The following is a 12,736-nucleotide window of genomic DNA, read 5'->3' as shown; positions in this document are numbered from 1 at the left end:
ATTTACGCTATGGGCAAAGCTTTTTCCTCTTTGGTTCCTTGGGTGGTATCCTTCCATTTGAGAAACTGGTGCAGGCACCAAGGAGTATTTCCTGAATCTCTTCCACAAAGTTGGTTTCTGCTAATTCTAAAAACAGAATTATGAAGATGTTGGTTGACATCAGTGCAACAGGAAAAATCTCCCCACTGGACCCAAGGAATGAAAAAAATGTGGCACAAGAGTTTTGTTTTTTTTTTTAACTGAAATAACTAAGACTACAGTATTAATAATATGTGGATAAACAGTAAACAAAGGCAACCAATTCTCAAATTAGGGTTATGATCCAAAAGGCTACTTTTTAAAATATAATTTTAAATACAGAATTAATTTCCCCCCACAGAAACTATGGTATTCAGGCTCCTAAACCTATTTACGCCAATTTAATCTCTTCTATTATAAAATATATCCCTAACAGTATGGTTTCAACAATCAAAACAGACACAGACTTTGAAGACTGAAAAGTAGAAACTCCCAAGTTACTTGTAAATTTTCAAGTTTCTATATAGGCAGAAAATGGATCTAACATACTACAAAGAAGCCACCTACCTCATTCAACCAGAAGTGTGTGGCGGAGAGGGCAGAGGGAGAGACAAATAACAATTTTTATCTACCTGTTGAAGTATCTAGGACCTATTCGTACATATTAGTCATTTGTAGTTGGTCTACTTCCTCTGCTGGAATAGGTATATGTAATGTTAAAGGGTTTATAAAGTTCATTCTATTATAAAATTAGCTCTTTGAGACATTACACAAGGAATGTATTTATCCAAACTTATAGGCAACAGACATGGTGTCCTTCAGCAGGATTCACTGTTCTACAGCAGGCTTAAATTTAGCACATTTCTTTCCAAAGGCAACAGAAATTTTATACATTATCTATCAAATAATCTCAATTTCCAAGCTAAAGCTAGAACACTGCTCTCAACACTGAAATTGCTGATTACATCAAGCTAAGAAAATGAGGATATCTCACTTACACAAACCTTGTTCAAAAAGGACAGTGAAAATACTGATCAAAATAACTGTAAACAGGACTTGTTAAAAAAGAAATTGCATAGATTTATTTCTGATTTCACAATTCACCAAAAATTTTTCAGATCCATAATCTCATCTGATTTTCAGATCAACTCTACGAGGAAGGCAGGTAAAGTATTATTACTCCCATTTTACTCACAAGAAAAGAGATTTAAGTACTATGCTCAAGGGCACAGGGCAACTATAAAGTGGGAGAAAACTCTCCTCTAGTTTAGGAATAGCATGATGTATTTGAAAGAGCAAGATGTTAAAAAAAAAAGCAAACAGACTCAAGAGCTACTCTTAAGTTCTGATGTGAGGAAGAGGGAGAAATGGAGGAGTAGACAAATGTGGAGACAAGGGAGGGTTTTATTAAGACAAGGAAAATGTTTAGATACTCTAGAAATGGAAAAATTGGGCTTCCCTGGTGGCACAGTGGTTGGGAATCTGCCTGCCAATGCAGGGGGACACGGGTTTGAGCCCTGGTCCGGGAGGATCCCACGTGCCACGGAGCAACTAAGCCCGTGCGCCGTAACAGGAGAAGCCACTGCAGTGAGAAGCCCGAGCACCACAGACAAGAGTGGCCCCCTGCTCACCACAGCTAGGGAAAGCCCGCACAGAGCAGCAAAGAGCCAATGCAGAAATAAATAAATTTAGAAATGGAAAAATCAATGATTGTAGAAAAGGAGAACTGATGGAGTGATGTCCTTCATAAACGACAAGAGTTTAGGATGCTGTGTTAAAGTGGGGGGGGCATTGGCCTTAGATAGCACCATCCACAATACATAGCTATCTCCACAATAAAAGGAGGCTACCAGGTAGGGAGTTCCAGTAGGATCTTGTAAAAGTTCTGTCCCGACTGTTTCTATATTTTCAATAAAACCTAAAATCTAGGGTCACTGATTGAAAATAAAGAGAGAAGATGATATGAAATCTGCCTATGACAGTGGAAAAGTGAATAGTGAAATGTATGACTGTCACTACAAGGGCCTGATTACGATTATTGTTCAGGAATTTAAGTGAGACAAGTCAAGGTGCCTATGTGTTCGCCTTCTAGCTGCACAGGTACAGACACAGACTTGAATTTAATCATATTTGGAGTATTTCAAACAAGAATAATGGAGTGAGAGTGGGACCATGTTGTTAAGCACTATCACTAAGCACTCTGTGTATCACATCAAACTCATATAACCATCAAAACAATCCTGTGAGGTTAGTACTTCCATGGCTGTGTTCTCTTTTTACAGATGAGCAAACAGGCACAAAATCGGGTAACTTGCCAAAGGTCACATCACACAGCAAGTACTAAGGCCAGGATTGAAACTTAGGCAGCCTGGCTCAAGAGACATGCTATACCTGACCCTTGCAAGGGAGTGATTATAGTCACTGACTCTATCTTAGCTGGGCACGAGGGGAAGGCCAGTGAAAAGGAGTATGGATGGAATAGACTGTAAGTCTCATTAGCATTGGAATCAGAGGGAAGTTAAAGTGGGATACTAAAAACTGATTACTGTGGATGGGGGGAAGAGCTACAGTTACTGGTTGTGATAAGAGGTGGTTACCAGTCATGAGTCTGAATAACTGAGGTAGAGTAGAAGGAAAGATCAATGGATGAGCGATTAAGGAACAGAAGGTCAGAGTATGGGCAAGAACATCATTCACAGACAGTAAAACTACCAAGGCCATTGCTGTATGACCCCAGGCAAGTTACCAATACATATTTTCCACAAGTCTGGTGTGTGTGTGTGCGTGTGTGTGTGTGTGTGTGTGTGTGTGTGTGTTTTAAACGATGCCTACCATAGGCTGTGACGCTCAGAATTATTGTGATCATTTTCACATGTTTCCCACTCATTCCTCAATCCACTAAATTCTGGCCCTAACACTCCATGGAGACTACTCATTAGGGTCACTAATGACCTCCAAGTTGCCAAAACCAAAAGTCATGTTTCTTGTTTTTATCTTACTTCTGATTTCTCAAGCAGTAGATACATTTGACCTTTTCTTCCTCTTTGAAACTTTTTTCTTCTCTTGGATTCTTCCTACCTCAAAGGTTGCTCCTTAACTGACCTCTTCAGTACTCAATCTCCACGTGTTATAGCATCCCAGGCTTCAGCCCTAAGCCCCATCCCACTACATTCTCACCAGGGTTCCTCAATTCCAGTAGCAGAGAAGTTAATTACACATAAGGGATAATCTAGGCACTTGGACTCAATTTTGCAAGGCATGGACACTGAAAAAGACTGTGGCAAGATGGTCTCATCCAGTCCAATGGATTGAGGTCAAACATATATGCTGCTTATTGTCATGTCTCTAACTCCAGCCCAAATGCCCCTTTGGGACGGAAATTCATAGCAAATCTCCTTGTCATTTCCACCTGAATGTTTAATAGGCATCTTAAACTTAAGTCTTGAGTTTCCACCCCAACCCCTAAACCTGCCCCTCTCCCATCCCTCCACATCTCAGGAAAGAACACAAGTATTCACACAAGTTATACAACCAAAACCTATGTTTAATCTTTGATTTCTCAATTTTCCCCACTCCAACGCATCAAAAAATTCTCTCAACTCTATCCTCCCAATCATATCTCAAATCCCTCCACCTCTCTTTGTATCTCCACTCCTACTTCCCTGGTCAAAGCCTTGACCTCTTAAGACTGTTGTGCAAGCCTTCTAAATGGTCTTCCTACTATCTATTCTCCATACAGCAAAGTAACCTTTTCAAATCATAAAAGAAATAATTTTTCTCCTCTGCTTAAAAGCCCCCAAAGGCCTCCTATTTTACACTGAAAACCTTCAGTTTATTACAAAGCCCTACAGGCCCTGGCCCCTTGCCTAACTCTAATCCCTTACCTCTCTTCTCCTTTAACTACTAGATCAACAATACAGGCCTTTTTTTGATTCCCAAAACACACTCTTAAAGGTCTTTCCCTACAGAAAACACTCTCCCCATCTCTGAGTGCTTACTATTCAGATCTCAGTTTAAATGTCACCTTATTTAGAAAGGCCTTCTGTGACCAATTTAAAAGTAGCCACCCAGTCATACACTATCAAATTACCTCACCCTATTTCAATTCTCTACATAACTCTTACCACTATCTGTTTTTTAAAATTTGCTTTCGACTAATTTATTCCACTATAATGTACACACCATGACAGCAAGACCTGATATTTTTAGTAAGTATTCAACAAACATTAAATAAATCAACATGCAAACACTGAGGGATCATTGACTTGGCAATTCACCAAAAAATGTATTTAATTCATTCAAAAGATCTTTATTAAATGCCTACTGTGTGCCAAGTATAGAAAGAGCAAAGGTCTGATACAAACCATACCAGGCTTCCCAGGTACTACAGTATTTTGTTTTACCAATATGCCAAGAAACGTTAGTTTTTACCTCTGTGATACAGTGTTTTAATAGGTTTACTACTTAATGTTTTAATAATCTAGGGAACTTCCATAATAAGGTACTATCTTCAGCACAACTCTGTTAAAATACAATAAGCCACAATGGGAACAATTTGCTAATAAATGATGGCTAGTAAATCCCATGTACAAGACTAGTACTCAAGTAGTATTTTATAGCATAATCACCATTACACAAATATACCACAAAGTGAGGTTAATTCTTTGCAGATTACTGCATAGCATATTAGATATACTGTCTATAGAAATTAAAACTACTGTATCGTCACAATTCTCTTACCAAAAACTTCCAATGTATACACATAACTTTGATGTCACTTATATAATACAATCATATTTCAGCTTATGCATTTAAAGTCTCACCTGAAACTTACTGTTGGTTTTTTCCCCAGTTATTCTATGAGGAGATGAATTATTATTGTAATAATAAAATCACTGTTTTGTAATGGTTAACACTAAAGGCAGTGCATGGTAATGGTCAAGTAAATGGTACAAAATGGCAAATGAATGTTAAGAAAGTTTCTCTTGTTAAAAAAGAGGCAAGGGAGGACTTTCAACATTCAAACACTAAAGCAAATACAAACACCTTAAAAACAAATCCTCTTGCTTTTTCTACTTTGTGCATCTACTCTATAGCCACTGACGGAGCTAAGACTATGTCAATATGGCTCCCAAGAAGACCCAGACCGTGTCTCCCATGTCCCTGTACTCCTCCAGTTCTGCCAGTCAAAGCTCACTGAACATTCACTTGTTGAGCAAATGATTCACTCCCATGATTCCTCTTATCTCTGAGTCCTTTCACTCATTTTCGCTCCTGCTCATCTCAAGCTCACAAGTTTCTATACCGGCCACCTCAAGTTACTTAAGGTTTCTTAGTTCCTTCTAGGTAAAAATAAAACCTTTGAGCAGCCAAAATAGAGGTCTTAGAGACCAAAATCTGTTCATTTTATGTGAATCTCCCTAGAGGTCTCAGTAAAATCCTATTTTTTTCCCTTTATTTTAGATCTATTTCTAATATCCTTGGTTATCTAGCTTTCACAAATTATAAACAGGACACTTACAGCCTCCCTCTATTTATGTAATTTTCATTGCTTCTTTTCTTACTGGAATTTTCTCAAATACTGTATCAAAAATAAATATTTAATTAAAAATCACTATAAAGATGGAATTAAAATAGTTCTAACATTTTTCCCATTTTTAAAATTTAAGTCCATTAAAGTAAAAACCCACAAGTCATTTTAATGTAAATGTTCCAGTATATCCCGATTAAGTGTTTTCATTTCTTGTCCCAGCCTAACAATGTTAGCTTTTATATTTACATAAACAGCAACAAAATTATATTTGGACAAACAGCAATAAAAAGCTAAAGAAGCAACTCTCTGTAACAACTGAGCTTTCTGAAAATATACCTCTAGAAGTATGTTTCATATAACTTAAATCCCCTTGGAAATAAACTGGAAAACAGCAAGTACAGTTAAGAATCTATACAAATACAATATTGGCTCTAAGATAAAGAATGCATAAAATGCCTAAAGAGCTATACAAACTTTATAGAACATAAATAATTCAGTGGAGCTGTAGAAAGTCACTGCATAACTTCAATAAATCCACAGATATTTACCAAAAAAAAAAATCCTTTAGGTTTCAATAATCTTGGAATTAATTGTGAATATAAGCTGGTAAAGTTCCTGCAGCACCAACACGTGTCACTACAAAAATCCAAAGTCAATAACATTTTATGAAAAGTTTCGTCTGAAAACATTAAACAGCTGCATTAACTTTCATCCTTTAACTTCCAAGTATACACCAAGCAGTAAAGGAATACTCAGGAAGAATATGATTTTTGTTAGTAATAGCAATCCACAGGGTGTTGTCAATTACTTCTGAGAACACTGAATTTCTCATCTAAAATTACTATCTCCTGCACCTTTAAGAATTTACCACACAGCATATTTACACATATAATTAAATATCTTGAACTAAAATCATTTAGTACCACAATTCCAAAAAGGTTGGGAACTACTTTTTTTAAATAATTAAAGGTGTAGAAAACTTTAGATTAAATGATATAGGTAAAACATAACACTATACCCTCACTCAAAGGTATGGAGTGATTAATAATCGATTCCATTTACTGACCACCAATTAAATAATATTTAATCTTCACATCTTTGCAAAACAGGCACATAGCAAATAAGTTAGAGCCACACATGGGAGCTCAGGATTATTTAATTAACTAACACTAAGGCCCCAGATCTCCACCAAAATTGAATCACCTATTCTTAAAAATACAGATGGGCTGAAAGTTGCTGCTTTAAATACAGCCTTATGACAACCTCAATGGTGTACAGCATCACAATTCCAGAACACAAATAAGTTTACACTGAATGGCATTTTTAGATCTTGGCAAAAAGTTGTACTGATTTCAACACAGTGCCTTTTTGCACTCACAAATACACAGGATGACATGAGAATTTAACACGTGAACTTCTGAGGTGTTCAAGAGTTTACAGAAGAGATTCAAAGTTTTTATTTTCTTTTTTTCTCCCCTGAAAGGCTATTACTTGGGGGTTGGGTGCAGAGTTCCGACTCCTACAACTTCAAGACTTTTAACACAGGGAACTCATTAATCTGGAGTTAAGTTTGAGCCTGGATTTCAAGGGCTCTAACCCAACAAACTTCACCACCAAAGAGGGCTCAAAGGGCAATCTACACATGGGTGTGGGTTGGGTGGCGGGAGAACTGCAGCGAAACGATTCAAGATATAGGCAAATAAAAGGGTCACCAATTCTGCGGCGAAGGGGGCAAAGAATGCATTTTCACCACCCCTCACCACTCGCCTCTCACTGTGCAGCAGACGGAATCTGATACTTTTTATATAAGGCTCATTATCTCCAGTTAGCGCTTCCTAGACCTCAGCGCCTAACCAGGTCCACTCAGGGACAGTGGTGACGCCGACATCTCCCTCCCCCACCCGTGCACCCACCATCGGGGAGCCCGGCTAGACCGCCGAGGCAGCCCTGACCTCCCCTCCCCCTCTGGCCCCTCCGCCGAGAGCGCCCAGGCCGAAGCCTCCCGTGCCCAGCGGGCGTGTACTCCACGCCATCTGCCACCAGGGCTTCGGTGTCCGACCACTGCTTCCCCTTACTCCTGCCACAAAGCCCACAGCCAACTCTGAAGGTCCGGTGGGCCGCTTGCCGCCGGGCCCCCGGGCCCTGCCCGCGCTCGGAGCCCACAGGCCTCATCCAGCGCCCGGGGCCCAAGACCCCGCTCGCCGGGCCCTCTAGGGTGGACCGGAGGTCTCCCCGCTCGGGCGCGCCGCCGGGCCCCTCTAGAAGCTGAGGCCGGGGCCCCGCACACGGCCCCGCCGCACCGCCCCAAGCCCAGGCCCGGTGGGCGCCTCGCGCGCCTCCCCTGCCCGGTGCCGGGCTCCGCGCTCCCGCCGCACTCACCGTCTCGTCTGGGTCGATGTCGATCTTGAAGGTCTGCTGCTGTAGGGTCTTCAGGGTGACCAGCATGGTGCCGCCGCGCAGCTCCACTGCCGGGCCTGCTCCGGGTGCTGGCCGCTGGGCGGGGTCTGTGGCCTTGCGGGGCCCCGGGGTCGCCCGCGCTCCTCGCGCACTAGGGAGGAAAGCGGTGGGGGTGGGGGCTTGTCACATTCGCCCTGCAGAGCGGCCTCTCCCCCAGCCCTGGCCCCGGGCCGCGCCGCTGCCTCCGCGACTGCGGCCTTCCTCGCGAGCACGAGCCACCGTGCTTCCTCACGAGCCCGGCGCCAGCCACTGAGTCTGCAGGAAGCGCCAGGGGCTCTGCGAGATCAGCAGAGAATCCGCTACCTCACCACAGGATGGTGGCCGCCATCATCGTGACTCGCCGAGACGCACCCCCTCCCCCACCCGAAAAACCTGGGGGATGGGGTCGGGCTGGCTGAACGCGCAGGCGTAGGGTGCGGCGAGCCTGTGCGCAGGCGCAGCCAAGAACTCCGCCCCGGAATTGGGGCGGGGCGGCGCGGATTACCGTTTTGGAATGTCGGCGGCCTGGATTGCGCGTGCGCAGGCGCAGTCAGTGGGCGTCTCGGGGTTCTCGGGGCTTCCATGGAGAGTCTTCGGCCCGGGCGTTCTCCAAGCCCGCCGCGGTTCGGCCTACGTCCAGACTCCGCCCACGTCCAGGCTCCGCCCTGTTGTCTGAGTTGCGCAATCCATAGCCGGGGAAGCGCTACGTGGAGACCGGACTGAGTGGATGCGGAGCCCTGGAGCTGGGGAAGTAGAGGGCGGTAGGTCGGGGCGGGGTTTAAGTGAAAGGATTGTGACAGCCACAGTAGTGGGCCGGCGCTTGCAGGGCGCTCGCTGTGTGGCTGAGTCCTTGTGCCGGCGACTGATTCTTTTATTCTGAGAGCATTGACTCCAGCGCTAGACTGCCTTGATGGACCTTGAGCCTAAATACAAGGTCAAGTTATATCACTCCCCCGGGCAGAACTGTCCAGTGGTTCCTCATCTCACCCAGAGTAAAAGTCAAAGTTCTTAGAACTGGATACACAGCCCCTTCCTTTCATATCTTACTCTCACGGCTGGCCCTAGGCGTTGTTGGTGGATGTTAGACAAACGCTCTCACCTGAGAGCCTACCTTCGCCCTTGCTGTTTCCGCTCCGAGTCTTCTTTCCCTAGCTACCTGGGTGGCTCGCTGTCTCACCTCCTTCAAATCTTTGCTCAAATGTCGCCTTCTCAGAGAGGTCTACCCTGGATACCCGACTTAAAACAGCAACTTTCCTAGCTCCATTACCCTGGTGTTTTTCCTATAGCATTTATCATCTTCTAATTGCCATATAGTATACATATTTATTAGGTTTATCATCTTTCTCCTTTCAGTAAATCACAGACAAGCTGCACAAAGGCAAGGACTTTGTTGTATCTCCTGATGTACCCCTAGCATGAAGAAACATGTAATGCAGGCACAGTAAATATTTGTGAATGCGTAAATATGCTTTCGGTTTCTCATCAGTAAGATGGGGATAATAATAGCATTCAACTTCATTGATTATTGGAGGGGGGTGTTGAATAATGTATGTAAAATCTTAGTACCAGAAACATAGTAAGCATTCCCTAAGTAGATAGCTATTTGTAGTATGCCTATTTACAGATAAGAAAACTGAAGTATAGAGATGATGAGTAATGTACCTGGAGTCACCCACCTGGTAAGTGGCAGGTCCAGAATTTGAACCCAAGCAGAATGACTCCAGAGCCTGTGTTCCTAGGTGCCTGACTATCCTGCCTCTTAATAGGGTTTGACTTAAAGTAGTTCAAGTATAAAGTTACAGTTAGGTCACTAGCTGTGTGACTAATTGCAAATTACCTCTCTGGACCAGCATCCTCACTGATAAAATGTCACTGCTTGGTTTTCTGTGGATATAATGCTTCCACGGAACTTTGCTGACCAGCCTCCCTCTCCACTAACCTGGTGTTGCCCCATTCACAGCACGTATCTCCCTGTATTGTAATTCAGTATCTAACCTTCCGCCCTCTGTATTCCTGTATATCTACTGCTAGTCACCAGGTGATCTCATCCTGCCCCTTGTTTTGAAATACCTCCAGCCTGGACCTCTCCCCTTAGCTATGGATAGAGTTAGCCAATTGCCTACACAATATCTTCACTTGAAATATAGTAAGCCTCTGAAACTTACCATGGCCAAACAGAACCGTTGATTCCCTCTGGACCTCCCCTCCCTCTGAAACCTGCTCCTCTCCCAGTTTTCCCCCATCTTAGTTCCTGGCACCACCATCTACCCAGGTGCTCAGACCAAAAATCTAGTCATCATCCCTGATAAATCTCTTCCCTCTCTTCCTCCCCCCACCCCACCCCTGCCAACCACCACACCTAATCCATTATCAAGTCCTATCAACTTTATTCTCCAAGTTATATCCCCAATTCAGCCATTTCTCCCAATTCTACTTCTACAACCCTAGGCTAGTGCATCAGTATCTTTCCCCTGCCTCCCAACTGGTCTCTCCACTTCTACTCTTTTTTCAACCTCCCCAGCAGAGTGGTCTTTTTCAAATATAAATCATGTCACATCTACTCTTAATACCTAATTATACTTAAGAATAAAATTCAAACTCTTTACCTGGCCTTGGGGAGCTCACATGATCTGATACTTGCCAAACCCTCTGGCCCCATCTCTTTCCTTCTCTCTCCCTCTCGTTCACTGTCATCCCTCGAACAGGCCAAGCTGGTTCTCGTCTCTGGGCCTTTGCAGCTGAGGTTACTTCAGCCTGAAACTCTCTTCCCAGATCTCTAATTGACTATCTCCTTTTCATCATTCAGGGTCCAAGTCATAATTTACTTCCTCACAGAGGACTTCTTCAACAACTTTAATAATATATAATAAACATACATTAACCCTTTAGGCAAGGCACCATTTGAGGCACTTTCCATGGATAATCTCATCTGAGCCCCACAAAACTCCATGTGATAGTACAACAGTACCCTGGTTTAAAGATTTTCATGGCTCTACCTGAAATTATTACTTTTTATTTGCTTGGCTAAATAGTACAGGTTGGACAGCCTGTATGCCTCCTCGTCTGATGTAGATGTGTTTGCCAAGAGTCCCACCGTTCACATGACAGATGATAAGACCCCCTCCAACCCCCCAACGCAAAGGCCACCAAGATGAGGGTGCTTATGAGCAAGGCCTTGTAGGATAGGCCTTGGGCTTCTTCAAGAGCTATTGGGCCAAGATAAAAAGACAGGAGGGAGTCATTGATTCCAAATACTTGGTAACAAGCCAGGGAATTTTGCTTGCATTTTTGGAAATCAGTCAAGTAATTTCAGGGAAGAAGATGAGCAAGCAGAGATGCAGCAGCTGCTGACTTAGAAAATACCAGGGTAAAAATGCCACACTCCAAGCCATTCACTCATCAAATAGTTCTTGAGACTCTCTCCATGCCAGGAACTGTTCTAGGTGCTGAGGATACAACAAGAAACAAAGTCCCTGCCCTCATGGAGTTTGTATTCTATTGGAATAATAGATAAACAGATAATAAACTAAAAATCAAAGTTATCAATATTTATAGTATATTGGGTACTGATAAGTGCTTTTTTAAAAAAAAAAAAACATGAAGAAGATCAATAGTACAGAGCCGAAATAGTATTGCTACAGCGAATGTGCCAGATATTTTTCATTCCCCTCCCCCATCTTCTTACCCCTTTTCCACCCAGCAGTTGGCCCCAAGAGGGCTGCCCTGTATGGGCTACCACAGTTGGCTTCCTGGGGAGTCCCAGCAGGAGATAGGACTAAGGGAGGAGAATGAAGTTAGGCCATGTATTCCTCTTTGTGGTTGGCAATGCTCTTGATACAAGGTCATTGCTTCTGTATCCTGACCTTCCAGGTGACTCTCTCCTTCCAGGTTCTGGTACCTGCTCCCCACCTTGCCCCTTCATGCCTAGAGGGCCCCTACTTCTCACTCCAGGGTGCTGTACTGTCCTTGCAGTGTCCCTGTATGCTTCCCTACATGATTGTGAAGAGTCCCTTTAATTGAATCTCCATGAACTGAGTGGCTTAAAACAATCGAAACTTATTGTCTCACAGTTCTGGGGGCTAGAAGTCCAAAATTAAGGTGTTGGTAGGGCAGTGCTCTCTCTGACACCTGTCACGGTGAGTTCTTTGTTGCCTCTTCCTAGCTTCTGGTGGTTTGCTGGCGGTCATTGGCATCCCTTGGCTTGCTGCATCACCTCAGTCTCTGTCTCCATCGTCATGTGACGTTCAACTCTTGTATGTCTGTCCCTCTGTGTCTCTTCTTATAAGGACACCAGTAGAATAGGAAAAACTCTATTGTTTCTCCTCTACTCACCGCTCAATTACTACTCTTAATATTTACTTCCGATCACCAAATGTGTGGGCTTTTTTCCCACACCAAGTAATTCCCCAGTTCTCAGCAGACACCAGCTGGATGTCCTGCCGTTCAGTTCAGTTCTGACACTACCTGGAGTTAGCACCTGATCACACAAGTTAAGGGCTCAGTCCCACCAGACTGCCCCTACTTCAGATGCCAATTGCAAGTCCTAACTTGTCACCTGTACTTCAGACTGAGCAGCTACCTACTGGGATTTCCACGACCCCCTCCTTGGGTTTGATCATTTGCTAGAACAGTTCACAGAGCTCAGGGAAACATGTTTACTAGCTTATTATATGATAAAGCATATGATAAAGGATACTGATGACCAACCAGATGAAAAGATATATAGGGTGAGCTCTGGAAGAGTCCCAA

The 12,736-nt window shown here is 43.4% G+C and overlaps 1 protein-coding gene and 1 long non-coding RNA gene across 4 annotated transcripts in view; one reads left to right on the top strand and one right to left on the bottom strand.

Moving 5' to 3' along the window:
- RAD23B (RAD23 homolog B, nucleotide excision repair protein) overlaps nt 1-8,635 on the bottom strand; it is a 44,467-nt gene extending 35,832 nt beyond the window's left edge. Inside the window, exons 1-2 of one of the 3 annotated variants that reach the window (XM_033431252.2) lie at nt 8,493-8,635; nt 7,931-8,099 (exon numbers count right to left, since the gene is read on the bottom strand). In XM_033431252.2, coding sequence (XP_033287143.1) covers nt 7,931-7,996 — 66 coding nt within the window. In that variant the 5' untranslated portion in view covers nt 7,997-8,099; nt 8,493-8,635. Of the gene's footprint in view, nt 1-7,930; nt 8,416-8,492 lie in introns of those variants that run through there. The other 2 variants (XM_049710980.1, XM_049710981.1) reach the window with 2 other exon arrangements.
- Nucleotides 8,612-12,736, top strand: part of LOC101286967 (uncharacterized) — a 48,548-nt gene continuing 44,423 nt past the window's right edge. The window contains exon 1 of the long non-coding RNA XR_007477891.1: nt 8,612-8,748. This is a non-coding gene — a long non-coding RNA (uncharacterized LOC101286967). The remainder of the gene's footprint in view (nt 8,749-12,736) is intronic.

This window comes from Orcinus orca, chromosome 6 (genome assembly GCF_937001465.1).
Source record: "Orcinus orca chromosome 6, mOrcOrc1.1, whole genome shotgun sequence".
Lineage (NCBI taxonomy): Eukaryota > Metazoa > Chordata > Mammalia > Artiodactyla > Delphinidae > Orcinus > Orcinus orca.
This window is presented reverse-complemented; position numbering and strand designations above follow the sequence as displayed.